The sequence below is a fragment of the Stigmatopora argus genome, chromosome 11, assembly GCF_051989625.1.
Source record: "Stigmatopora argus isolate UIUO_Sarg chromosome 11, RoL_Sarg_1.0, whole genome shotgun sequence".
Lineage (NCBI taxonomy): Eukaryota > Metazoa > Chordata > Actinopteri > Syngnathiformes > Syngnathidae > Stigmatopora > Stigmatopora argus.
In genome coordinates this window covers 169,359-194,959 of record NC_135397.1, presented here as the reverse complement: position 1 = coordinate 194,959, position 25,601 = coordinate 169,359, and the positions used below count along the sequence as shown (strand labels likewise).

The following is a 25,601-nucleotide window of genomic DNA, read 5'->3' as shown; positions in this document are numbered from 1 at the left end:
ACGCGTACTTCGTCAGCAAACGGCGCTAACGAGCGCGACTGCCTTTTACTGCGCAGAAGGAAAAAAAAAAGTCGCGAAGAAGAAGCGACTGCCAGTGTAAACATTTGGCAGTGATGCCTCTGAGCTTTTCATTTTCCTCACTTTTAACGCGCATTACTGTGAAATAAGGTCAAGAAAGGATTAAAGAGTAAGGTGCATCAGGCGGAGGTAATGACGGACTTTTTTGCTGACTTTGCTTAGTGGTTAACGTGTTAGCTTAGCCTCCGAGCTCCATACAGAGAGGCGATGGGTCGAGGGTGGAAGCCGAAAAAGAAGGGCTTTCCACCGCGACCATTTGGGCCTTCCCCTGCGGGCGCTTGGCCGCCTCCACCGGACGAATGGGCTCCGCCACTCCCCGAAGGCTGGAGCCCTTTTCCGAAGGTAGGAGGTAGGAGGCCCCCACGACCCCGAGGCTGGGGTCCCCCTCTACCAGTCGACTGGGCTCCGTCTGGCCCCGGACGCTGGGGTCCGGCTCCCTCCGAGGATATTGGTGATCAGGAGGAGGAGGAGGAGGGTTGGGGTCCCGCTCCCCCAGGAGGATGGGACCCCGAGCCCCCGGGAGGATGGCACCCCGATCCACCGCCCTCAACTGGCTGGGGCCCTCCCCAAGAGTGGAGGCCCCCGCCGTACTGGAAGCGCGACGTGACTCCCGCCCCCGAGGGTTGGGAATACCCCGCCTGGGAGCCCGTTCCCACTTCCGGGCCCCCTCCCGGTTTCCCCCCGCCAAGCGTGGCCGCCGAAGCATATCCCCCTCCTCCGGGCCATTCGGGCTACCAGGAGTACCCCGGCGCCGTGTGGGTGAGTCTTTAACTTTTGCTCTTCCATTTGGCCTTCCAGTTTGAAAGGATTAGACGTCTAGCTCCGTCAATGGCAGCCAAGCCAGGGAGTGCCCCCGAAAGGCTCCGAGAAAGCTTTACATGAAGGCTTTAAATCCCGTGCTTTTGTTTTGGCCGGATTTCTGAGCCCTCGTCGCCTTTCTGTCGCGCTTAACGGACAAATGAGCGCCAAACCATTGTTGCCCTTTCAGGCTGGCCACGTGCCCAGCGACCAATCGGCGGCGGACAAGCCCGACTGGGTGAGTGGAGCGACGGTGACCGTTGTCGCTCAGCAAATTCAATGACTGTATTTGTTATGGCCACTATTGGAGTGGAAAAATGCACAACACGCTCTGGTTTTGGGATTGCTCCGTCAGATCAAAGCCTTGATTGCCGGGCCGAGCGCCGGCCAGGGCGGGAGCAAGGCGGCGGCGGCGCCTACCGCCGCCCAGAGCGCCGCCCAGAGCGCCGCCCAGATTTCATCGGGGAAACCGACGGGATCCGGCGTTACCCCCAAAGGCTACGGACTGTTGGCCACGCGATCCTTGGAAAAGTGAGAGCGGTCGCCGATTGGGTCCCGCCCGTCTCTAACTCTGACGCCATCTGGTCCTCCCTCAGGCCGCCGCCGGGCAGATCCACGGGCATCATCTCCTTCGTCGGGGTAGGTTCCCCCGCCGGGGAGGAAACGCTGGCCAGACGCGCGTCACCCGTTCTAACCCCGTCCCCTCACCTCCCTTCCCCTCCCCTCCCCTCCCCTCTCCGCGGCTGCTTGGCGCACCGCCAGCCCTCCTCCGGCCACATCGAGCGAGAAGACGCGGCCAAGTTCACCTTCGACTTTGACGTCTTCTTCGGCGACCCCCGGGCCTTGAAAGCCGGCGTTCGAGTTCACTACACCGCCTGCTCCATCAAGGTGAGCCGGTGGGATGGATGGATGGACCACTGACCGACCGGCTCCCGTTTGAGGGCCGCTGTGGACCTTCCTCTTTATTTTTGTCCCCGCTCGCCGCAGAAAGGCCAGATCGCCACGGACGTGAAGGTGGCGCCGGGCGGCACGGAGAACGTAGACCCGGAGATCTACGAGGGCGTGGTCAGCCGGCCCGTCGTCGAACCACAGGTAAGCGAACGGGAGAAGTGGCGGCGGTGGTTGCGGTGGTTGCGGTGGTTGCGGTGGCGGCGATGGCGGACGAAGATGCGACTGAACGGCCCAAAATGGAATGGATTTATTCCCCCTAACCCAGGTGGGCGAGCGTCAGCTCCCCGGTCAGGTCCTGGTGGACATCCAGCCGGTGAGGACCAACCTGGCCTTCGAGAAGAAGGACTGCGGCGTCACGCTCCTGAAAAACGACCGGGTTCTGCTCAACCTGCTGACCGACGTGGTGACGGGCAAGCGCCGCGCCACCAACGTCCGACCCAAGCTTCCCGAAACCTTCCGCTTCACCGGCGAGACCCGCGACAAGGTGAGAGAGAGAAGGAGCCAGCCCACAAACCATTTCCACAAATCCTCAGCTAGATTGACCGTATAAATGACCATGTATGAGTGAGGGCAAAAAAAAAATGAAAAGAAAAGAAAAAAACCCTCACCTCCACCACCGCCGCCCCCGCAGGGTGTCATCATCAGCGCGGGCGATGGCGTCGGCCTGATCGAGTCGGAGGTGCGCGGCCGCCTTCCCTTTGATTTCAAAGAGAACTTGAGCCACGTGGACTTGAGCGTGGACGATGTCGACGAACAAGTGGAGTTCACCGTGCACAAAGTGAGCGAGCCTTCCTTCCTTCCTCCCTTCCTTCCGTTCGCCGTGCGCCGTTTAACGCGGGTCTTTCTCCCGAGCCAGCTACGAGCGGGCGAGCGCGCCATCCGGCTGCGGCGCGTCAAGGAGTCCCTGATCCTGAGCCTGTGCAGTCCCACCTGTAAAACCATGCCAGTGGCGGCGGCGGCGGCGGCGCCCAAGGCCGAGTCGTCTTCGCCACCGCCGCCTCCGGACGACGAGTATGAGGGCGTGGTCAGCCAGCCCGTCATCAAGGCCTCCGCCGACAAGCGGGGCTACCCGGGCCAGATCTCCGCCAACATCGGAGCCCTGCACACCAACGTGACCTTCGACCGACGGGACTGCGGCGTGACGCTGCTCAAGAACGACCGCGTGCTCCTCGGCCTGCTGGTGGACAAGAAGACGTGCAAGCGGCGCGCCGCCAACATCCGCCCCAAGATCCCCTTCACCTTCGCGTTCACCAAAGAGAAGCGAGAAGCGGTGAGGCCAGACGTGACGTGACGTGACGTGACGCGACGCGCCAATGGCCGAGCCCTTTGCCATGCTCTCATTTCACGACGAGTCCGCCGCTTCCAGGGCGTCATCCAGCGGGTGGGCGAGCCCGAGGGCGTCCTGCTCTCCCGGGAGCACGGGGAGCTGCCCTTTGACCTCCGCGACACTTTCAGCGACACCGAGTTGGACGCCGCCGACATCCGAGGCGAGGTGGAGTTCACCGTGTTTCAGGTCAGTCTCTCGGAGCGCCACCGCCACCGCCGCCGCCAGTGACGTCCCGTGTCGAAGGTCGGTCTGTCCTTGTTGGGATTAATTTTTTTAACCCCGCCCACTTCAGGACGAGGACAAAAAGAGGGCGGTCAGACTCCGCAGGATCAAGATGGCCGCCGACCCGATCCCGGCGGAGCAGAAGAGACGAGAAGAGGAGGAGGAGCAGGAGCAAAAAGAGCGCAAGGAGGCGCCCCTGACGGCCAAAGACGAGGTGACTGGAGGGGGGCCGACTTTTTTGTTTGTTTGTTTTTTCTGTCATCTCGCCGGGCCCAATATCCGCTCCGCAAATAGCCATTGGCTTTCTCCGCCCCTCTCCTTTCTCCAGCGCCCGCCTCCCGTTCTCGTCGGCCGGCTGGAAATCGGCGCGGAGCGCTTGGAGGGCACCGTGCTCAAATCGGTGGGAAAGCGTCGCCGCCCCAAAGCGGAGCCCCCCGACCGCCCCGAACCGGTCAGTGGCCTCGTCCTCGGGGGGGGCGGCGAATTAGAGGCGGCGCCGCACCTATTGGCTCTCCCGCCGTCGTCTTACTCGCCCCCGTTGGTCATTTTCCCTCCTCCCCGTACGGGCGCCGTTTAACGCAGGCGAAGGAGGAGGAGATCGGCCGGGCCGAGGCGGCGCAGGTGCGCGTGAAGGAGGAGGGGCCTCGGGACGAGGAGGCGGGGCCGGGCGTCAAGCGAGAAGAGGCGGCGAGAAAGTCCCGGGACTTGGGCCCGAGCCCCGAAGAGGAGGGCCTCCTGGTCGTGACGGTGGAGGGTCGGCAGAAGCGGCTCCCTTTCGGGCCCGCCGACCTGCTGGACGGGGCCACCGTCTTGGCCGGCGACCAGGTGCGCTTCCACGTGGCCACCCATCCGGAGAGCAAAGAAGAACGAGCCACTCGGGTGGAGATCCTTCCCTCCTCCTTCGAGGAGTCCACCGAACAACGACGACACGTGAGGCCTCCTCCCGATTCTTTGCAAAGCTTGTTCCTTCTCGGGCCTTTCCAGCTCGCTTTTTGTTGATGTTGTTATTGGGGTTTTTGTTGAGGTGGCTCCGGGTCACCGGATGTGGATTTGGCCTCCTTTTGACTTTGAATGGAACTTGCGTTCCGCAGGGGATCGTCATCGAAATCTCCGAGGACTCGGGACTCATCAAGTGCACGCACAACCCACAGCTCTTCTTCTACTTGTCGGAGGTCATCGGGAAAAAGAAGCCGCGGCTCAACGAGAAGGTGGAGTTCAGCGTGGTCCCGGTAAGAGGGAGGGAGGGAGCGGGTGGGGTGGGGTGGGGCGGATTTGGGCCCACGCCAACGGCGGGATGGCCATCTTCCCTCACCCGTGCCTTCCTCCCAGCACGACGAAGCGGCGGGCGGTCACCAGGCCATCCGGATCCGACCTTACGCGTGCGCCGCCGACAACGTGTTCCCGCCGCGCAGAAATCTAGGCTCCAAAGGAAAGGTGAGAGCGCAGGGGAGGGAGGGGAGGCCATGGACTTACGTGGACACCACCAACGGGCCCTTGCTGCTTCATTCCTCAGATGAGCGCCAAACCGCCGGCGACTTCGGGAGACGCCAGGTGAGTCCGTCCCCCCCCCCCCCCCCCCCCCCCTCCCCCCCCGGATCCGCCGGGAAGGTTCAGAGCCACCGCCTTCTTCTCGCCTTCAAGGAAGGAGCAGTTGAAGACGGTGGTCAAGCAGCTGCGATCTCGGGACAAGTCCCGCGGTCGCAGTTGCAGTCGCGGTCGCAGTCGCAGCCCGGCCCCGTCCAAAGACAAATTCGGACGTGAGATCCAAAAGCGCCGCACCCCCACCCCGGATCGCCAGCGCAAAAGCAGCTGGCGGGGCAGGAGCCGCAGTCGAGAACGGTAAGCGCGTGGCGCTAAAAATGGGGCGCCGCCTCACAAGCCCCACCCCAAAAGATGCAGAGAAAACGTACTGACTCATTCGTTTTTCTCCTTTGGTCAGGTCCAGAGAACGTTCCCGGAGACGGAGCCGAGGGCATAGCCGAGGGCGGAGCCGAGGACGGAGACGGAGCCGGAGCCGAGGGCGGAGACGGAGCTGGAGACGGAGCCGGAGACGGAGCCGGAGTCGGACTCGTAGCCGGACTCGTAGCCGGTCTCGTAGCCGGAGTCGTAGCCAGAGTCGTAGCCGGAGTCGTAGCCAGAGTCGTAGCCGGAGCCGTAGCGGGAGCCCCGGCAGAGGTCGCTCGGGCAAAGGGAGGCGCAAAAGCGACGGGGAGCGAGAGGACTCTCGTGAGAGGAGCCGAGCCCCATCCGTCCCCCGCGTGGACGATGAGCTGGCCAGAAAGAAGCGAGAGCTGGAGGAACTGGACCAGATGATCGCCTTCAAGAAGTCGCTGATGGGCCCGGAGCCCGGACCCGCCCCCAGACCCGCCCCCGGACCCGCCCCCGAACCCGCCCCCGCCCGGCCAACGTGCATCGACTACGACCACGGCCGCGTCCCCAACCCATTGGCCCAATTCCGCCCGGTGCGTTCCATTTTGAAGAAACGGACCGAAGAGTGGGAATACTTGCGGCCAGCCTATGGCGGGCCTTCGGTCCCCCGCCCTTACGACGGCGGGCCTTCGGTCTCCCGCCCTTACGACGACGCTCCGTACGGCCGGCTTTTCTACGGGACCTCTTCCAACCGCTACGACGTCTACGAGGAAAGCTACGACCATCCGTACCGCCGGTCGGCGGACGCGGCCGGGCCCCCCGACGACCCGCGCGCGGCCTCCGGCCCGTCCTCTCGTGGCTCTCCCCCCGGCGACCCCGACTGGCCCTCGCCTCCGGACGGGCCGCGCGCGCCCTCTCCCTGGCCTCGGCCCCACCCGAGCGCCGCGCCGCAACGGCGGCCCCTGGAGCGCTTTGTGGACATGCTCCAAACGAGGGCGGCCCCCGAGAAGCCGGCGGAAGAGTTCCCCCCCGACGAGGACCACCTCCTGCCGCACGAGAAGGCGCTGGCGGACAAGAAGGGATTCTCTGGGATCCTGGGCCTCGCCGGAGAGCGGCAGACTTGGCCTCCGGTAAGTGGAGCGACGGCGGCGGCGGGGGCGGTTCAAAGGCCTCCGCCTCCGCCTCCACCGACGGGCGTCCCGCCCGAGCCAAGGGAAAGTGGAGGAGCAGAGTGAAGTGGCGTGGGAATGCCCCCAAAATCGGAGCGAGTCTCCCGGCGCAAATATTGTGGTCTTATTTTGGACTTTGTGTCTTCTTGCCGCCGCAGGCCTTCCTGCCCGCGGGGGACAAAAGGGCCGAGAACCAGAACCGGAGCCAAAGCCAGTGCCTGAGCGACGACGATGGCGACGGCGACCCCTACAGCCGAATCCAGACTCTGTTGCGTACCATCGGCCTGAAGCTGACCACCGGCGGGGGCCTTTCTCAGAAGGCTTCCTGGGCGAAAAGGGAGCGGTCTCTGTCGCCACGGGAACGCTGGGCCACGGAGGCCGACCCCAGAGAATTCCTGGATCGGCGAGAGTTGGAGACGCTGCAAAAGGCCGGAGAGATGCGAGATCTGCCCAAGAAAAGGGAGAGCCGCTCGTCCACGCCCATAGAGGTGAGTCGGAATGCCTGGCGACGCAGTGGCTTTTGCACCAAAAAATGGTGCGCTCTTTGCTCAGTCATCTCAAATGCCCAAAGGTCACGGTCCCGGGGAGGAGCGCCGAGTCCGGGGCCAAGACGCTCAATTGGGTCCGGTTGGGTCCGACGGCCCATTCGCCACACGAGGTAGGGGTCCCCGGCCGGCCGATAGAGACGCCCGCCCGGCCGATAGAGACGCCCGCCCGGGTTTCTCGTGCCGCTCCGTCCGTCTCCGATGCTCTTTGTCTTTGTTTTTGTTTGCCGGTTGGGAAGCAGGGGAACGTGGAGGAGCTGCCGGGCCGCCGAAAGGCAGGAGACGGCGCCGTGGTCCCAGGTATGAAAGCTAAGGCTTTTTCCCAGCGTCCGTCCGGCCAGGACGGGTGTCCAAACCAAGGCCCGCGCAATCGCTGGACCTTATTTCTTCTTTTTGAAGAAGCTATTTGATCCTTTTCATCTATGCAGAGAAAAGTCTGTATACATGCAGGCTTGATGTCTTTTTTCTCTCCACATCCCCTAGTGAAAAGAAGCAAGAGAGCTCAATGTATGGCAATGGATTCCTTTTAATAACGGGATGTTTATGTCAAAGAAAATAGTGAAATTGGACAATTGGATTTCAAGCCGTCGGCGTGCTTCGGCGGCTTTCCGCCGCCGCGGCCGATAAAAAGCAAAAGTTCTCTGGGAGCGTCCGTGGACGTCTTCTCGGTCATCGCATGGCTCCCTCCAACTTCCACCACGTCCTCTCCAGCCCATTTCTGCTCTCTTTGCTTTTCCGGTCATTGCCCGGCTAGCTCGCTAGTTGCTAGTGCTACTGGCACTAGCAGTTAGCTTGAAAGGAAACAGCTTTCAAGGACATGGCTTGAGGTCACATAGATAGGAAAGCCAGTCAAACCACGCAAAAAGTTTTCTCTCCAGATTTTGAAAAGCGGGTGCTAGCCATTTTGAAATAGTGCTCGACGTCTGCGGCGCAATTTGTGAGCCGCTGGTTTTGAAAGGCAGGCAAAGGCAAGTGAAAACTCTGCTTTGAACAATGTCGATGAGCCGACGGGAGATTTTTCTTCCGACGCTTGCTTCCTTCGTACCGCTGGCCGCTGGGTGGCGCAAAATGACCTCACCCTAATAAGTCTTATCCTATTGTATTGGCCCGTGCGTAAATCGTACATGGGTTCAAATCGGTGGCTCTAGTCCATCTATCGGGCCACTATATCGCTGGACCTTTAGAGAAAGATCGTCGGCCAAACGGCTAACGGAACGTAGTTGTTCCGTCATAGCGACCTATCGACCGACCTCTCGTCCGTCATTTGACCCGCCGTCGTCGCCTCTGGTGCTAATTTCCAACGTCGCGTGGTAGAATCCGACGCTAACTCGGAGCTCCCGTGAAGCCAGAACGGCAAAAAAGCCGTCGTTTTAAAGGCGGACGCCTAAGCCATGTCCACAAAAGCTACCGCGCGGGAAAACATTTTCTGCCCCGAGACGTCGCACGGGAGAGACCCATCGTTGATTTGAGTCATTCTGGGGAGGCTGTCGTCTTCTCTCAGGGTAAGTAGATTGGAAGTTTTTGGGACTTCCATTGTAGTTGCCTCTCCTCGCCAGCTTTTGTATAGATGCTAACATTTTAGCATATGTCCAGTCTTGGAATGCTTTGGTCTCCTAAAAGGAAAAACTAGGGCCGCCGTGTGTGCAGCGTCTTCAGGCTTCAAGCTTGCAATCTATAGATTTTTTTTGCTAACGTTCAGCATAGGAGACCAACTTGGAAATGATTTCCTTCTTCCACAGTGAAGACGTAGCATCGAACTTGCGGGCTTTTCGGGGAAACCGCACGCTAGCGTGGCATAGGTTTTGTGTAGAAGCTAATGTTAAGCGTACGGACAGAAGATTTTAATGCCGTTAATCTTCCAGGGGGTGAGCTAGCCGCAATAGCTAGTCATCCAAGGCACAAGCTAGCGCGCGCATCGTACCGTCTTCTTGCCCGGGCGCTTTAGCTTTTGAGTACAAGCTAACATTTAGTTTGGGAAGCAGACTTTAAATCCCGGGGGAAGAACCAGCGCCCTCCTCGCAGGGTTTTTGGGGAAGCTAGCCATTTTTGAAAGGTTCATTTTTAGCCTAGCTACTAGCAGGCAGTGTTTTCGAGGAAGCTAGGTGCTAGTCTGCTCTAGATTTTCCCAGCAAGTTTATGTTTAACCCCCAAACCAAACGTGGAACGCTTGGTTTGATTCTCCCAGAGGCTCCAAGGACCAAATCAAGGTCAACTTTGACCTTTGGACATCCACATAAACCTGCAGGAAGAAGAGAGACGCTCTTTTCACGTGAGGAGACTTTTTTTGCGGAGAGGTAACGACATTTGGTCATTTCCCGGCCTCGTCTGCTTAGCTTTCGTGAGCTAACGACATGCGGTGGCTTCTCCGCCGCCACGTCCGCGTGCGTCCATGCGAAACATTCTTTGACGCCGTCCTATGTAGTAACTGGCAGCAAACGTATAATGGAATACGCCAAATGATGCTAATATCACCACCATTCTTACAGAAGAACCAACCCCACCATAGCTAGAATGTCATTACCTGTCTCAAGTTAGCATGCGCGTCGTTGCGCCTTCTTGCTAGCGTGCTGTAGCTTTTGTGTCCAAGCTAAGCTGAGCATAGGGAGCAAAGAAACTTTCAGAGGGGAGAGCTGGCGTCATACCCGCAGCAGATGCTTTGCCTATTGGAAGCCACTTGCTGGCATGCTAAGGGTGACTTGTAGCGAGCGTTCCATTTCTTCAAAGTCCGACTCGTTACCACTGCCTCGGAGCTTCGTGGCCACAAAGGCGCGTGGGATTTTCCCTGCGTTTTGCATTCATCCCGATCCCGCGTATTTTTGGAGTCGTCGTCGTACTAGACGTCCACAAAATACGGCAGTGGACCACCGGAGTTACTGGTAGAGGAGCCTTTGCTAGTGGCAATAGGCGGGCACGCGTTGTTATTATCGTGGCACCCGTGAAGGACTCTTGTCGGCACGCCCGTTTCCGCGTTATGGGCGTAGCGGTGGGGATTTGCTTGACGGGGGCCCCGTTCAACTCTGTCGCCCGAGGTAAGTTATCCATTTCTATTTGAATTCAATCATCGCAGAGACCAAACATTTGGACGCCGGCACTACTGGCCAATAAAAACGGCGGACAGCGAGCGAGCGGGCAATGGTTTGGGCATTGGCCGTGCATTAAGTGGTGTTCCGCTCGCTATCTAACTAATTGGCTATTTAGCAAGCTAGCGCCGTTGCGACCGAGTCCGGCGTCTGGGACGTCACCCATCCGTCTCGTCTCCTTTTTCGCAGGGATGCCGCCGCCCCGGAATCTGTGGATGGTGGGTCACGCCCCGGTCAGCCGGGCGCGGTCACAGGCCGGCGCCCAGGTGGGCCTGGACCCGAGCCGGGCGTGACCTGGCCCCGGCTGCTGCCGTTGCACCTGGGCGGCAACGACCTGAACGCGGAGTGGCCCGGCGACCCGCTGGGGGCGGTCCAGATGGATTTGGCTTCGCTCGAGAGCCTCCTCCCCGGCTGCGAGGCCGAGGGAGGGGAGGCGAGGCCGAGGGAGGGGAGGCGAGGCCTCGTCGCAGTATTGGCTCCCAGGTTCTTTGCCTCTCTCTCGTGCGCGCTTCTCTGTAGTTTTTTTTCTTTCTTTTCTCTCTCTTTCCCAAATAAAGCTCAATGGTGCGTCACCACTGGTTGTTTGTGGGCGTTGCAATATGACAAAAGTCATAGTATGATAAGAAAGTCATCGGAGTGATCATGAAAGATGATCATTTTAGCTGAGAGAAGAAGCTGTCATGTTATTTTGCAAAAGATGTCAAACTAGGTGAAAACAGTACTAATATTACCGGTAAATGGTTGTTGAAAAGAAAAGCCAGTCGTCATAAAGCAGGAAAATTCCAATTCCAATTTGCCTAAAAATGAAAACAATACTTCAGCTTAGTTTTTGCTATGAATTGATAGGAATTATGCTGAATCATTATTTGTTTTCTATTATAAAGTGAACAGGAAAAATGATTGGACGGGGAGATAAAATTGGAAAATCCTATTGACCGCAAATAGTCATAGTACGTAAGTCAGGGGTCACCAAACTACGGCCCGCCGGCACATTTGGACCGGCCCTCTGAACAATACCAGAGACGCTATCGGATTTTTTTTCCTATTTGGCCTCCAGAAAAAAAATCCTACGCCCGGCCCTGTCAAAGAGAGAAGGGAATAATGGCGAAAAAGTTAGGTAAGAGAAAAATTGATTCCGAAGGCAGGGTATTTAACCTGCAGTGGACAAACGATTATTTTTTTGTTCAATGCAAAGAAAAGGCTGTTTGTCTCATCTGTCAAGAGACGGTGGCAGTATTCAAAGAATAGAATCTTCGCCGGCACTATGAATCCCGTCACAAAGACAAGTACGATAGCGTGCAAGGTCAAATACGAGCAGACAAACTCTCAAAGCTAAAAGTTGGACTATTATCTCAGCAGACTACATTTCTACGCCAAGCTCAGCTGAAGCAGGCATCCATTCGGGCCAGCTTTCGGGTTCCTAAACTGACAGCAAGCAACGGTAAGCCTTTCACTGGCGGAGAGTTTTTGAAAGAAATGTATGGATGTTGTCGTGGAGGAAGTGTGTCCCGAGAAGAAAGATGCATTTAATGCCGTAAGTCTGTCGGCGAGTACAATCACCAGACGCGTTGAAGAAATCGGGAGTCATGTATATGCCCAGCTGCAGCAGAAGACGAAAGAATTTGACTTTTTTTTCATTAGCACTGGATGAAAGCACGGACGTGCAAGACACAGCGCAACTGCTCATTTTTATTCGTGGAGTTAGCGCAAACTTTGAGATTTGCGAGGATCTGGCAGCCCTCCAAAGTCTCAAAGGGACTACAACGGGAGAGGATATTTTTGACAAAGTGTGCCAAACCATGGAGAAGTTGGACCTGGACTGGTCAAAGCTAGCTAGCATCACGACCGACGGGGCTCCTAGCATGGTGGCCGAAACTCGCGGTCTAATAATGGGACGCATGAACCGGGAGTTGCAAAAAAGGGGTCTCACCCACCGCCCCGCTACGAGTCCACTGCCGAATTCACCAGCAAGCACTGTGCTGCAAAATGTTGACGTGGGATTCTGTAATGACGGTTGTGGTGTCGTGCATAAACTTCAGAGCAAAGGGAGAAGATTGTGCATGGCACAACAGAAAGTTAATGTTCCATGGCTTTTTTTTCTATGAAGAACCCAGAGAGAGTTATTTAGTTCTTATTTATTTCATAAATAGTGTTATTTATTTCCTGTATTTTTCTGTGAAGAACTCAGAGAGGGTTATTTAGTTATTATTTATTTCATTAATAGTGTTATTATTTGTTTCCTGACTTTTTTGCTGTAAAGAACCTGGAAAGGGTTATTTGGTTATGTGTGGCTTTCTGGAAAACAATTTTTAAAAAAATTAAGCTCCCCTACGATCATCACACTTTTTCTGTTACAAACTGACACCGGCCCCCCATCAGAGAAGGGAAAAGTTATGTGGCCCTCACAGGAAAAGGTTTGGGGACCCCTGACGTAAGTAGACTTCCTCCACAATGGAACCAGCCAGTCAGTTACCCCTGCCGTCCGCTAGGCGGCAACGCCGTCTCATCTCGCTCTATTTGCCGTCGCGCCGTAAAAGAAGACGTAGTCGAGCGCGGATGCACTAAAGTAGCACTTAGCATTAGCTCCTGCTCTTATTTACGTTGTTCTCTCGCTACTACCTCCGGCTCGAGACCCCCCCTTCGACAGTGCGGAAAGACCGCAATCGGACCGGCCGGTCGTCAGCTGCAACGGCCAACTATGTTCCGCGGTCGGCCTCCGCCGCAAGCCTTCTACCGGTCGCCTTTCGAGGCCCGCGGCCCGCCGCCGCCACCGTCGTCGTCGTCGTCGATGAGGCCCTACCCTCATCCTTACCCTTCGACGGGCCACGGAGACGAGCGAAACCGCGACGACAGACCCCCCTACTACTCGGGTTGTCCCACCCCCGAACATGCCGACCACCGACGCTCCCCCCCGCATGGAGGCTTCTACCGAGGAGGCCCACACCGTCCCGGCGGCGGTTCCCCGAGACAGGTCAGAAGGCACGCTCGACACTAGGAGCCAGCACCACCACCCAAAAAGAAGAAAATCCTGCTTTTGACCATTTGTTTGCCTTTGAATTCCAGGAGGCAGATCACCTTTTGTATTTCATTCCAAAAATGTCGGATGGAAATGATGAATGGAATGCTTTTATTGTCGCTTTGACCCTTTGAGGTGATGCTTTTGTCTTGCCCGCAGAGTTCGCCGCCGTCGCCGCCTCCTCCTCCTCGTCACCGTCTTCCCATCGACCACAAACTCGTCATCACGGTGGGCAACGAGCTGACCGCCTCCGCGCCGCCTCCGCCGCGTCATCACCACAGGTATAGTACCCACTTGTGCTGACACCCGCACGGTCTTCGGTTGTCCGTTTTTAATAAGTCACTGACCACTGACACGAAAAACCAAGTCCCGGCTCGCCGGCCAAAACGAGCGCCGTCAAGCGGACGCTGACTTTTGGAGACCTTTCCTCTTTGCCAATTCCAACAAGACGGCGCCCCCGTTTGTCCACGCAGAGAGCCGAGCGGAGTACGCGGCAGGAGCCGGGCGAGGAGCAAAAGCCGCAGCTGGGGTGCTAGCAGCTCCGGGTCCAGATCCAGGTCCGGGTCCAGAGGGCGCGGTCGAGGCCGGACGCGCAGTCCCAGCAGCAGTAGCAGCAGCAGCAGTAGCAGCAGCAGGAGTAGCAGCAGGAGCAGTAGGAGCAGCAGCAGGAGGAGGAGGAGGAAGAAGAAGAGGAGGCGGAGGAGCAATAGCAGCAATAGCAGCACCAGTGGCAGCGCCAGTGGTCGCAGCAGCAGCAGCAGCAGCTCGGGGAGATCCGGTGACGGCCGGCGCCGCCGCAAGGCTTTTGCCGCGCGGGAAGTGCTTCGGCGGAGGAAGGAAACGGAAGGCCTCTCGTGCCTGCCCGTCAAGTCCATCCTCAAGAAAGCCCCCGGCCACCACCAGCACGGGGTGAGTTCCCCTAAAAAAACTGTCGCGCGGGCGGTCGCTACTCAGGGCTTCTGGAAAATCCGCCACGCCGCCAGCATTTTGCCGGCGTGCCCCGTACGGGCCCGAGCTCTCTCCGTTCTCGGGCCGTCCGTTCATTTGTCCGGTCTTTGCGCCCTTCAGAATCGGGAGGCGGGCTTCTCCGAGGGGTCCGAGGAGCTGCTGCGGGCGGCCAAAGGGATGGAGCCGGCGGCCGTGGCGGCCGTCTTGAGCGCGCTGCGCGCCGACCCGCAGGCCTCGCTGCCGGCGGACCTGGACGCCGAGATCCAAGAGATCCTGGACCTGCTGGAGCGGCCCCGCCGGGCCCCTCGTCCTCCGCCGGACGACGTGGACGACGAGGAGAAGTTCCTGTACGGGGACTCCGAAGAAACCGCCGTCGCCGCCCCACCGCCACGCTGCGCCCGAGTGACGGAGGAGGGCGGCCGCGTGCCGACTGGAGGTGGGTCGAGGAGTGGCCTCGCTTCAAAATGCTCCGGCTCATCGGAACATAGAAGTTGCACAGTCCAGTACAGATTCACCCCTCCCTTTTAATAGTTTGACTGATCATGTGACTCAGACGCGACTTGTAACAACGTGCATTTCCGCCTGCCCAAAGCTCCCTCCGACGGGTCCCCCGCCGGCAAAGCCTCGGCCTCGGCGCAGGCCGAGGACGGCGGCGGCGGCGACGGGCGCGCGCTGGACGACTACGGCAAGCTGCAGAATCTTTTGAAGACGGTGGGCTTGGACCTGGGCGTGAGCGAGATCGACAAACTGGCCGCCAGGACCAAGGAACGCCTGGAGGGGAACAAGCCCCCCAAGACGCCCAAGCGCCGCCCGCGCTACTCCTCGGAAAGCTCGGACGACGGGCGGCGGAGCCCGAGCGGGAGCGGTTCCGGCGGCGGCGGGCGGAGCCGGAGCCGAGACGGCGGGAACGGTTCCGGCGGTGGACGGAGCCGAGACGGCGGGAACGGAAACGCCACGCCACCCGGCGAGGCGCCGAAGGCCGCCATGGCCGTTCCCGCGCATGCCCCCGCCTCCTACGCGCGGGCCTACCCGGGGCCCGTTTACGGCCATTACGGGAGCTACATTTCGTACCCGCCCCCGCAGTGGGCGCCCATGTACCCGCCCCCCGGCACCAGGCCGCCTCCGTACGAGCGAGCCGGAAAAGAGACGACGACCGAGTCTGGAGTTAAAGGCGAGTACTCTGAACCTCCCGTATTGGATGTTTATTCGGTCATGAGCCACGCTTTTTTTCAAGGACGTGAAAAGTCAACACTTTGGCGTCTTTCTTGTTGACAGATATTTTTGGGGTGGGCCTTGTGGGCGTTTTTTTTTCTTCTTCCTTTTATTCTCCCTCTCCCCTCCAAACGCCGAGCATCTTTTTGTGGTTCAGGTGGCGCCAAGTCTTGTTGGGTCGGCGGGACGACGCCATCCGTCTCGGAGAAGGAGAACAACGAGAGCCAGAAGCTGAAGGTCAGGGGCCGGTGGTTGGCCACCGTGGATTTTCGGACTGTGAATTTTAAAACAAAAATATATATTTTTTGATACATAATTACAACGGGAAACGAATAAGAAGTTGGGGGAAAAAAGCAAATTGCGTGCAGTATTTGAGGCGTCTGGCGTAGTTTCCAAACGAAAAGCGGCAATACGCTTCCTCTCCGCTGACCTTCAGGTCCTGGAAGAGCGCGAGAACCTCAAGCGGGAGCGAGAGCAACGCATGAAGAAGAAGGAGTACCTCATCAAGGAGCTGGAGCGTCTCCGCAAGCAGCAAGGTAGCGAGCGATGGATGGAGCCAGGGAGCCATGGCCCGCCTTTTGCGCCACCTCCAGCGAGCGAAGGACCACCCACCGCCTGCCTTTTCCTCCGTCCGCCTCCAGGCGAGCTGCTGCGAATGAAACGTCGGCAGAAGGACGGCGGCCACAAAGACCCCCTCCTGCAGGAGATCGGCCTCCTGCAAGAGGACGTGATGAGCCAGATCTCGGCCCTGCGGAGGGAGCACGAGGCGGCCGAGGGGAAGCGCGCCGAGATCGAGCAGGTGGCGCTCATCCTGGGGCTGGGACCCTTGGAGCGGCCCCCCCGGCCGTGCGGGGGCAATGGTGGCGGTGGTGGCGATGGCGATGGCGGCGGCGGCGGCGGCAGCCCTCGGCGCCGGCAGGAGGTACCCGCTGGGGAGCACCGGGGCTTGCGCTTATTCAACGGACTGCCACTTTTTCCTCTTTGAGCAGGAGACGACAGGAGCGGCCCCGCCCCCGGCTCCGCCCCCCGAGCCCTTGGAGTACTACGACGCGGGAAATCACTGGTGCCAAAATTGTGACGTCACCTCGGGCTCCATGTTTGATTTCTTGACTCACCTGCACAGCAAAAGCCATCGCAAGGTTTGCTTTTTCTCCTTGAAATATTTGACTCCAAAAAAATCCCGTCCGATCCCCGGCGGCAAATGTCCACCATCTTGCTCAATATCCAATTTGACCATTTGCGAAAGGTTAGACCACATATTATTTTGGGACTCTGGCGAATATGTTGCCATTTCGGATTTAGCGCGACCGTGGGCCGCGCGTTGTTTGTTGCTCAAGCGCCGTCTCCGTACATTTGTCCGTCCCCAGACCGTTGACCCTTACGAGCGGCCATGGGCCTCGTCTTCCGGCAAGACGCCCAAGGTGGAGGGGCGGGAGACCAAACCGGCCAAAGGTACTAGGCTGCTGGACTCATTTTAGTTTCCCGAAAATGTGAGCGTCTTCTGCGATCCCTTCCCTTCTTTTTTTTGCCACGGCCCGGAAACTTAGGCTGCGAGTTCCTGCTTCCCGTGCGAGGATTTTTCTGCCAGCTGTGCCGCTCCTTTTTCGGAGACGCCGTCTGCGCGGAAGAGCACGTCACCGCCGGCTCTCACAACGACAACTACAAGGTGAGACGCGGGGTTTCTACTTTGGCGCTCATTGGCGTGGACCCGATTGCAAAACGTGGGGCGGCGAGGTCCACTCGGACGGAAGCGTTTGGGAATGGGTTGTTTATCCCACCTGAAACCACCATTTCTCTCTCTCTGTCTGTCGCCCAGAAAAAAATGTCCAAGGATCCGCTTTACGAACAGAGGAGGAGCCTGGAGCGGCAGGCCGGGCAGGCCGGGCAGGCCGGGCAGGCCGGGCAGGCCGGGCAGGCCTCCGACGCGCCGGGGAAAAAACGTCAACGGCGGGAAGACCCGTCGGACCAAACCAAAAAGGAGGACGGCGAGAAGCCAGGCCGAGCTTCCAAAAGCTTGAAGAAAGAGCGTCAAAAGTCGCCCTGTTCCGACGGGGAGGACCGGGACAGACCAAAGAAGAGCGACAAGTACCGCAAGAGCGAGGAGGAGGTGCAAGAAGAGGACGAAGAAGAGCGGCGCCCTGCCGGGAGAGAGGAGGACCGGCGTTTGAAACCTGCTCAAGAAGGACGCCACGGTGGGCGTCGGCGACGGGCAGAGGTGAGTGAGACCACCACGACGACGACGACGCGCTTCCGTTTGCCTAAGTGACTAACGTGGAACCTCTTGGGCTTTCCCGTTCGCAGGAACGGGAGCGCCGCGAGCACCGCTCCCGGCACAAATCGGACAAGCCCGAGCCAGAAGAAGGCGGGGGCCGGGACGGGCCACGGGCCGATGCCAAGCCCCACGAGCCGCCCAAGATCCTGTGCGGTCCCAGCCCCGCCATGCGAGCCAAGCTCCTCAGGCAGAGTCTGGACGGCGCCAAGCTGCCGCCAAATTTCGGCAAGTGGAGGAATCGGGAGAGTCGGCTGGCCAAAGAAGCTCAGAAAGCGGCCACCCAGTTCATCAAGGATGAGGAAAGAGCTGCCGCCACCGCCTCGTCCGCGTCCGCCTCCCCCGCCGCCGCCGCCGCCGGGGATGACGCCGACGACTCCTTCGCCAAGTCCGTGGCCTTCGCCAAAGAGATTGCACAGAAGCTGGCCACCAACCAGACCAGCTTTGCGGTGCCCCCCGCCGTGGCCAGGCAAGCTCCGGCGCCGTGGAAAAGCGGAGCGCCCAACTCGGCCTCCCCTCGGGCCCCGGGCGCGCCGACGCCGCCCATTTCGGGTCCCGTCGAGAAGGTCTCGGAAGCCGAGCGGGACCGTCCTCAGACGGCGGCTTCTAAATGGCCGGACAATTGTGCCCAAATGGCCTCTCGGACCCGCGTTCCCGCCCTCGGACCGGATCCGGATGTGCCCGCTCCCGCCCTCGGAACGGGTCCCAATCGGTCCGGTGCCGACCTTCGACCGGGTCACACTCTGTCTGGTCCCAACCCCGCACCCGGTCCGGCTCCGGCGAGTCCCACTCCGCTTGGCGGCGGCCTCGGACCGAGTCCGGCTTTGTGGAGTCCCGGCCAAGAATTTGTGAAAGCGGCCCCACCCGCATCGAGTGCGACCACGGGCGCACTGAGATCGCCCGTCCCGTCGTGCGGCGGGTCGGCCGCGTCGGCGACTCCGCCCGCGGACTCCGCCCCCGCCGGCGTCGGCACGGCGCCGCCTCTCGACCCGGCTCCCGAAGTATCGCGGCCCGGGCGCGCGGAGGAGGCGGAGGACACGGAAGCGGACGTGGCGGCTCCGGGCGTGCCCGAGAGCGAGCAGACCCCTTCGGTGTTTGTCAAGCCTCCGCCGCTCTTCAGTCTGTCGGAGGGAGGCCTCAAGTCGGACAGACCCAAAAGTAACCTGGCGGCGGCCAAAGCCCAGGACCTCTTTGGGATTTTCTACAATTCCAAAAATAAGCCCGGACCCATGTCCTTGCCCAGGTCCACGACAGCCGATGGCGCCGGCGCCGGCGCCAGAGCCAAGCTAACAAGTCCGCCTGTAGCGCAATCTGTGACTCGCCCTTCTCCCGTTCCAGTGCAGAAAGCCCAATCTCCAGAGGCAAAATCGGCTCCGTGGCAGCTCCGCCAAGCTTCAAACGTAGCCCCCGAGCCAGATCCCGCTCTAGCGCCGAGGCCGGGACCTTCAAACGTAGCTCCGGTGCCAGATCCCGGACTGGCGCGGAACCCCCCACCTTCAGATGTTTGGCTCGAGACGGATCCCGGACCGCCGGAGAATCCCCGACCCGCAGAAGCGTCTCTCGAGACGGATCCCGCGGTGACACGGAATCGCCTACCTTCGAATGGAGAGACCGGCCAAGCTTCAAACGCATCTCTGGAGCCGGAACCCGGACCAATATTGCAGGATTGGCCAACTTCCGCGGCAGCTCCCGATTCCGATCCCGAAAACCCCCTAGCGGAACCCGAGTTCCACCTCCAGATTGAATCCGTGTGGTCCATCCAGAGCGATCCCGGACACATGCTGGAGGGGGCCCCGCTCCACAGCGTGTCGGTGGAGAGTCCTCGCCAGGAGCGTCCCGAAAGCACGCCAGCGGAGGTCAAACCGCGGGAAAGCGGGCCCCGCGACGACAACGCCGTCTGGGAAAGGCCTCCGCCGGCCGCTCCCGATTCCGATCCCGGTCCCGGTCCCAGGACCCGAGGTAAAAGCGTCAACAAGAGACCTCCTCCCGTCTTCCGCCCCGTGCGACAAACCCGATCGCAAACCAGATCGCAGGGCGGCTGCCGGGCGGGGGCGCCGAGTCGGGGGGAGCCCGGGGCGCCCTCGCCGTCTCGGGGCGACGCCGAGCCGGACGATCGCTCGGGGCCCCCCCGACGCGACCGGACGCCGCGATTGACGGGTGACGAGCCCAAGCCCCAGTAGGAGGACTCCCGGATTTGAAGGTTAAACGTGTGGGCGACACGAGCGGACGCTTTGTTTTAGGAGATCCCGCCAAGGACCAGGTTTACCTTCTCTGTTATACAGGGATAGCTAGCTTGAATGTCGACGGAGACTCGATGGGACCCAAAAAGTCATTCCCGAGGTCACGTTTTTTTTTTTCCTTCATTTTTCTCTGATTTTCCTGTCTGAACATTTGCAAGGTGATGTACAGGTCATTTTGTCCCCCCATCAATTGGCTGAGATAAGAGTCAACCAGTCCAAGAAGTCCATATAAGTTGTTTCTTTTCCCTCTGCCTGTCTTGTCAAAACTATTTGATTAAATCTTACTTTGAGACAAATGCCATCTTCTGTTATTTTCTCTCTTAGCTCAAGGACATTTTTTAAGCAAGGGTGCGCAAACGACAGCACGCACGCACGCCAAGCATCTAGCAGGTGATAAAGAAGGGGGGCGCCCGCACAAGAAGTGCGTACGAAGCTTGTGTTATATTTGTTGTCAACGCGAGATGGGTGAATCTTCAGAGCGCAGCTCCATGAGATCCATGGCAGTGTTTTCGTTTGAAATTGACAACGAATAATATTAGAATCCGGGTGTAAAGCCCCCGCGTTATTTGGTTGCTGTGACAGTTCTAGGCATTGGACAAATAATGACTAGTGGCATTCGACAATTCCCTGCATCCTAGATACACACTCAAACTCCGACGTCATTTTGGCTGTAATGACGCCATGCATGTACGGGTGAGTTTGTGCTGCTGGCGAGCGTCTGGGAGCAAATTGCAACAACAACAACAAATGTTCCAGGGTTCCGCGGGTTGCTGGGCGGATGCGAATGACGACGATGGCGGTGGCGGCAGCAGCCAATGAGGCGAACGTACCCGGAAGCAACGCCTGATCGTGACGTCATCGCAACGCCCGTCTCGTACAGCCCGCAAAACGAAGGAGCGAGCGAGCAAGAATGCCCAACAAAATCAAGAAAGACAAGGTGAGCCTCGTCGCCCGCCCGTCGAAGCGCGACTTTTCACGCCTTACTTCGCCGTCCTCGGAAGGCGAAGGCGAGGCTGACTAGCAGGCGCCGCGCCTAGCCTGCTAAGCTAAGCTAACCACTAAGAGCCGCCAGGAGAGAGAAAAATGCAAAAAGCAACGAGTTCACGCGAGCCCGCCCCTCGTCCTTAGTTATTTGTCCGTCAATGGAGCAAAACGCGGGACGCTAAATCGTTCGAATTTGTGCGCGCGTGACGTCACCCCACGCTGTTGCCATGACGACGTCAATCAAGAGGCAGCCTGGATTTCGGATGGACGAGGGAGCTAACTAACAGGCTCGCTAACGAGCCAGCTAACTAACAGGCTCGCTAGCTGTCCAACTAGTTAGCTAGCGCCAGTCTAGCAGCGAGACCAGGAATGTCAGCCACTGAATCGAATCCGGACACATTGTCCAAGATTGAATTCAGGAGTGCAATAGGAGGGGAGACGCGGACGCAGACGCAGACGCCGGGACCGCATTTGCTGACCCCTGAGCTAGACTGATGTCAGCTTGTTTTTTTTCGCCTCTTTTTTGTTGTTGTTGTTGTTGTTGTTAATCGCTCCATCTGCACGTGGACAGGAAAGCGGCAAAAGTGGCAAAGGCGGCGCCCACAAAGACGTTTCCACGGACGACGGCGGCGGCGGCGAGGTAAGCGAGCCGGGGGTCGGACGGGGCAAAGTCGGCTCTTTTGACACGCGCCTCCAGAACGCGGGGCGGCGTCCCAGCGGCCAGGGAAGCGTGCCGCCGCCCACTCAGCTGCACAAGATCAAGTACTGCGGCGGTCCTCAAGTGGTGAAGAAGGAACGGCGTCACAGCTCCTCTCGCTATGGCGTCAGCGGCGACCGAGAGCTCAGCAAACTCCCCGCCCTCAAAGGTGAGAAAGGCGGAGTGGCGTGAGCCGGCCCCTCCGATGGCCGGAGTCGCCCGGGTCGTCCGAACCGCCCCCCCCCCCCCCCCCCCACCGACGCCTCCCACCCTCCCAGACGCGGCGGCCGAGGATCGCGAGGAGCTCTTTGTGCAGAAGCTCCGGCAGTGCTGCGTCCTTTTCGACTTTGTCAGCGACCCGCTCAGCGACCTCAAGTTCAAAGAGGTGAAGAGAGCCGGACTCCACGAGATGGTGGACTACATCACGCACGACGCCGACGCGCTGACCGAGGCCGTGTACCCCGAGGCGGTCGGCATGGTGAGCCCACGCAAATCCGTCCTTGGCGGTCTGCTTTGCCGCGTACTCGTAGGTGAGCTTTGCTTTTGCTTTTGCTTTTGCGCTCCACTCGTCCGTCCGTCCGTTCGTCCGTCCGTCCGTCTCCAGTTTTCCATCAACTTGTTCCGGACGTTGCCACCTTCCTCAAATCCCACCGGAGCCGAGTTTGACCCCGAAGAGGACGAGCCCACCCTGGAGGCCGCCTGGCCTCACCTGCAGGTGCGCCGGGCGGGGTCGGGCAGGGTCGGTCAGGGTCGGGCCTCGCTGGGCCAAGTGGGACCTGTCCGGGTCCCGCCCGGCCCCGCCCATCAGGCTCACCCTCCGGATCTTCCTCCAGCTTGTTTACGAGTTCTTCCTGCGCTTCTTGGAGTCTCCGGACTTTCAGGCCAACGTGGCCAAAAAATACATGGACCAAACCTTCGTCTTGTCGGTACGTTGGGCGGATTCCTTTCACGCCAAAGGCCATCTGAGAATTTCATCCCCCCCCCTCTTCTTTTTCTTTCCGATTTAGCTCCTGGAGCTGCTGGACAGCGAGGATCCTCGCGAGAGAGACTTCCTGAAGACCATCCTGCACCGGATCTACGGCAAATTCCTGGGACTGCGGGCGTACATCCGGCGGCAGATCAACAACATCTTCTACAGGTGGGCCTCGGCCGGCTCGGGGGGGGGGGGAGTGGCGGCGTGACGGAGCGCCGCTCTCTCAGGTTCATTTACGAGACGGAACATCACAACGGAATCGCCGAGCTGCTGGAGATCCTGGGAAGGTGAGCCCCAAAGCGTCCCGTTTCCTGTCGGCCCTTCGGTTTGGGCCGTCCGCGACCGCGTGGCCGCTTTCCCGCGCTTTTGACCGGGGGTTTTGCTCTCTCGTAGCATCATCAACGGCTTCGCTCTTCCGCTGAAAGAAGAACACAAAATGTTCCTGATCCGAGTCCTGCTGCCCCTTCACAAGGTCAAGTCCCTCAGCGTCTACCACCCGCAGGTGGGTGGCGGCGGACGGACGGGACTTCCCGTCCCTTTTCCCCACTGAGCGTTGGCGCCGTGGCCTTTGCAGCTGGCGTACTGCGTGGTCCAGTTCCTGGAGAAGGACAGCGGTCTGACCGAAGCGGTGATCGTGGGCCTGCTGAAGTTCTGGCCCAAGACGCACAGCCCCAAGGAGGTGATGTTCCTCAACGAGCTGGAGGAGATCCTGGACGTCATCGAGCCGGTGGAGTTTGCCAAAGTTCACCGGCCGCTCTTTCGCCAGCTGGCCAAGTGCGTGTCCAGCACTCACTTTCAGGTAAGGGCATAGCCATCTGGGGGTAGGGGGGGGGGCAGCGCCGACTGGCGGTCTCCGGCCACCGGGGAATGCCGGTCCCCCACTGGGGGTCTCCCACTGGCCTCCGCCGGCCTTTGACGGCCGCTCGCCGTCCACAGGTGGCCGAACGCGCTCTCTACTACTGGAACAACGAGTACATCATGAGTTTGATCAGCGACAACGCGGCCAGCATCCTGCCCCTCATGTTTCCCGCTCTCTACAAGAACTCCAAGAGCCACTGGAACAAGTAAGGCCGTCCAATAAAAGAAAGCCACGATAGATGAGCGCTCTGGAATGCCAGTCAACTTGCTCGTGGTGGTGGAAAACAAAGTAGTGCAGAAGATTTCTTCTTGTTTATTGCTGCCGCCGTCCAAAAAAATCAACCCATTTTTTAAAAAAGGCCATTTTTATTTCTCTATTGCGGCATCAGGACCATCCACGGCCTCATTTACAACGCTCTCAAACTCTTCATGGAGATGAACCAGAAACTTTTTGACGACTGCACCCAACAGTACAAGAGTGACAAACACAAGTGAGTGGTCCCCGCCACCGTCGTCACCGCCGCGCTATCCGAAACGCCTTTGATTCGCCCTCCTTTCTCGTAGAGAAAAACACCGGCTGAAGGAGCGAGAAGAAACCTGGGGCAAGCTGGAAGACCTGGCCAGACAAAATCCACAGGTAATCCACAGCTGCCGGAGGGAGGGAGGGAGGGAGGGAGGGAGGGAGGGAGGGACTGCGCCACTTTGGGGTGACGGGGTGGGGTGTCTTTGCTTTCCCAAAAGAGCCAGAAGCTCCTCCCCTCGCCACCCGGGCTCGGCGGTCAGGAAGCGGTCAGTCGCTTTTTTTCAAAAATGACTCGTCATCCCAGTCACCACTCGTTGAGGGCGCTCTAATCTCCGTGCCTCTATTTTTTGATCTGCCGTGTAGTCGTGCGGCGCGGCGGAGGCGGCGGCGGCGACGGCGACGGCGACGATGACGATGGTGGCTACGGCAGACGTGGACGTTCCCACGCTGGAGGACATTCAGCTGTTGAAGAAGGCGGTGGCCGGCCAAGTGCTCCTGGTAACTAGCCATCAATGAGACAGCCGCTTTTCTGGCGCGTCAATTGGAAGCTTTGCAGACACGGCCGTTCAATTTGGTCTCCGGACGTGAGCGGGCGGGGCTTTTCAAATTCAGCCATTTTGGCCGTTTCCCTATTTTCGGGATTGGGATGTTTTTGGGGGGTTTTGCAGCTTTTCTCACAGCTAGGCCATTGTTTTTTTTCCCCCTCCCCCAGTACTATACTTTGCCACCTCGGCCGTAGCTTGAAAGAAAAAGGCCAAGTGGTAGTTGAGAAAAGGCGCTAGGGACGCCGTCTGTCAATGAAGGACGCCCCGTTGCACTCTCCACAGGTGTCCAAGGACTCTTTGGCGGATGCCAAGGCCAGCCGCAGGAAGTCGGAGCTCCCCCAGGACGTTTTCACCATCAAAGCGTTGGAGGCGCACAAGAGGGCGGAGCATTTCCTCACGGCCAACCAAGAGGCCCTCAGCTAACGAGGTGCCAGATCTCAACTCACCGATGGAAAGTTGACTCTGGATCGCACAGCAATACGGTTGCCATGGAAACGCACGCACACACACACACACACACACACACACACACCGTCGTCCCGCCCCTCGCCGTGTCTTGACTTTTTTTCTTTCCCCACCCGTAGGTGGCGTGTCGGAAAAGCGATTACGCGTCCGCGGCCTCGACGGCGATCCCTTCGAGGCCGTTGCCAAAATATCGGCAGAGTCGTCGAGAACGTTCGAACGTTCAAACGTTAGGTCCTGAAATGGCGGAAGCCCGTGCGTTGCGTCGGGACGCTACCCAGGAGGATTGCAGGTGCGCTTAACCCACGCAGTAGTAGCGGGCGTGACCGGACATTTTGTCGATGGACACTTCCAAGTGTCCGTCGACAAAATGTCCGGGGGACCCATCCAGCAGCGACCGAGCTGACAAAGTTGAAGCAGCGGGGGTTGGGTAAGAGAAGCACCTGACTGCAATCCACAGATTGCGCTCGTAGGACACTAGTATTGTGGAAAGCTTTGCTCTGTCCAGGTTGAAACCAAAGCACTCACTTTTGCCCTTTTTTTTTAATTTTGCCCAGCCCGTGTTAAATAAATGCCTAGTCTTATGGGATGCTTTGTCTTCCTTCATATGTCCAATGCTTCAATTTCTTCGAGGCACTTGCAGCTCGTTCATCAATGGTCAAACGTTTGCGCTTTGATGGCCCCCGTTTAAAATAGGTCCAAAAAAAAAGTGTTGAACTGGCTTTGAAAGTTTATACCAGGCGGCTTTTTGTTTTGTAAGCCATCCAGCAGCGACCGACTGAGCTGACAAACTTGAAGCGACGGGGGTTGGGCAAGAGAAGCAGCTGACGGCAAT

At 59.1% G+C, this 25,601-nt stretch overlaps 2 protein-coding genes across 3 annotated transcripts; both read left to right on the top strand.

Annotated features, from left to right (window-relative positions):
- Positions 1–51: 51 nt before the first annotated feature.
- znf318 (zinc finger protein 318) lies at positions 52–20,020 on the top strand. Its single transcript, XM_077613565.1, has 36 exons — positions 52–837; positions 1,067–1,114; positions 1,232–1,407; positions 1,473–1,515; positions 1,639–1,764; positions 1,864–1,968; positions 2,093–2,311; positions 2,459–2,605; positions 2,684–3,097; positions 3,194–3,340; positions 3,447–3,590; positions 3,705–3,827; positions 3,959–4,306; positions 4,468–4,605; positions 4,706–4,810; positions 4,890–4,927; positions 5,018–5,215; positions 5,316–6,375; positions 6,573–6,902; positions 6,986–7,072; positions 7,199–7,368; positions 9,941–9,988; positions 10,229–10,472; positions 12,501–13,010; positions 13,215–13,336; positions 13,529–13,964; positions 14,124–14,439; positions 14,596–15,174; positions 15,373–15,452; positions 15,652–15,751; positions 15,857–16,137; positions 16,205–16,354; positions 16,583–16,667; positions 16,763–16,881; positions 17,032–17,430; positions 17,517–20,020. Exons 1-36 carry the CDS (start codon positions 286–288, stop codon positions 19,662–19,664), a joined length of 10,335 nt encoding a protein of 3,444 aa, XP_077469691.1. The 5' UTR covers positions 52–285; the 3' UTR covers positions 19,665–20,020.
- Positions 20,021–20,493: 473 nt separating this feature from the next.
- ppp2r5d (protein phosphatase 2, regulatory subunit B', delta) lies at positions 20,494–25,355 on the top strand. 2 transcript variants are annotated; one of them, XM_077613811.1, is made up of 16 exons: positions 20,494–20,661; positions 21,280–21,348; positions 21,406–21,574; positions 21,684–21,883; positions 22,010–22,120; positions 22,239–22,331; positions 22,413–22,543; positions 22,606–22,665; positions 22,772–22,880; positions 22,953–23,177; positions 23,315–23,442; positions 23,626–23,727; positions 23,801–23,873; positions 23,978–24,025; positions 24,123–24,257; positions 24,587–25,355. In XM_077613811.1, exons 1-16 carry the CDS (start codon positions 20,635–20,637, stop codon positions 24,725–24,727), a joined length of 1,821 nt encoding a protein of 606 aa, XP_077469937.1. In that variant the 5' UTR covers positions 20,494–20,634; the 3' UTR covers positions 24,728–25,355. The 2 variants fall into 2 exon arrangements, with proteins under 2 accessions (XP_077469937.1, XP_077469936.1); XM_077613810.1 differs by having other exon boundaries at positions 21,280–21,574.
- Positions 25,356–25,601: the final 246 nt, after the last annotated feature.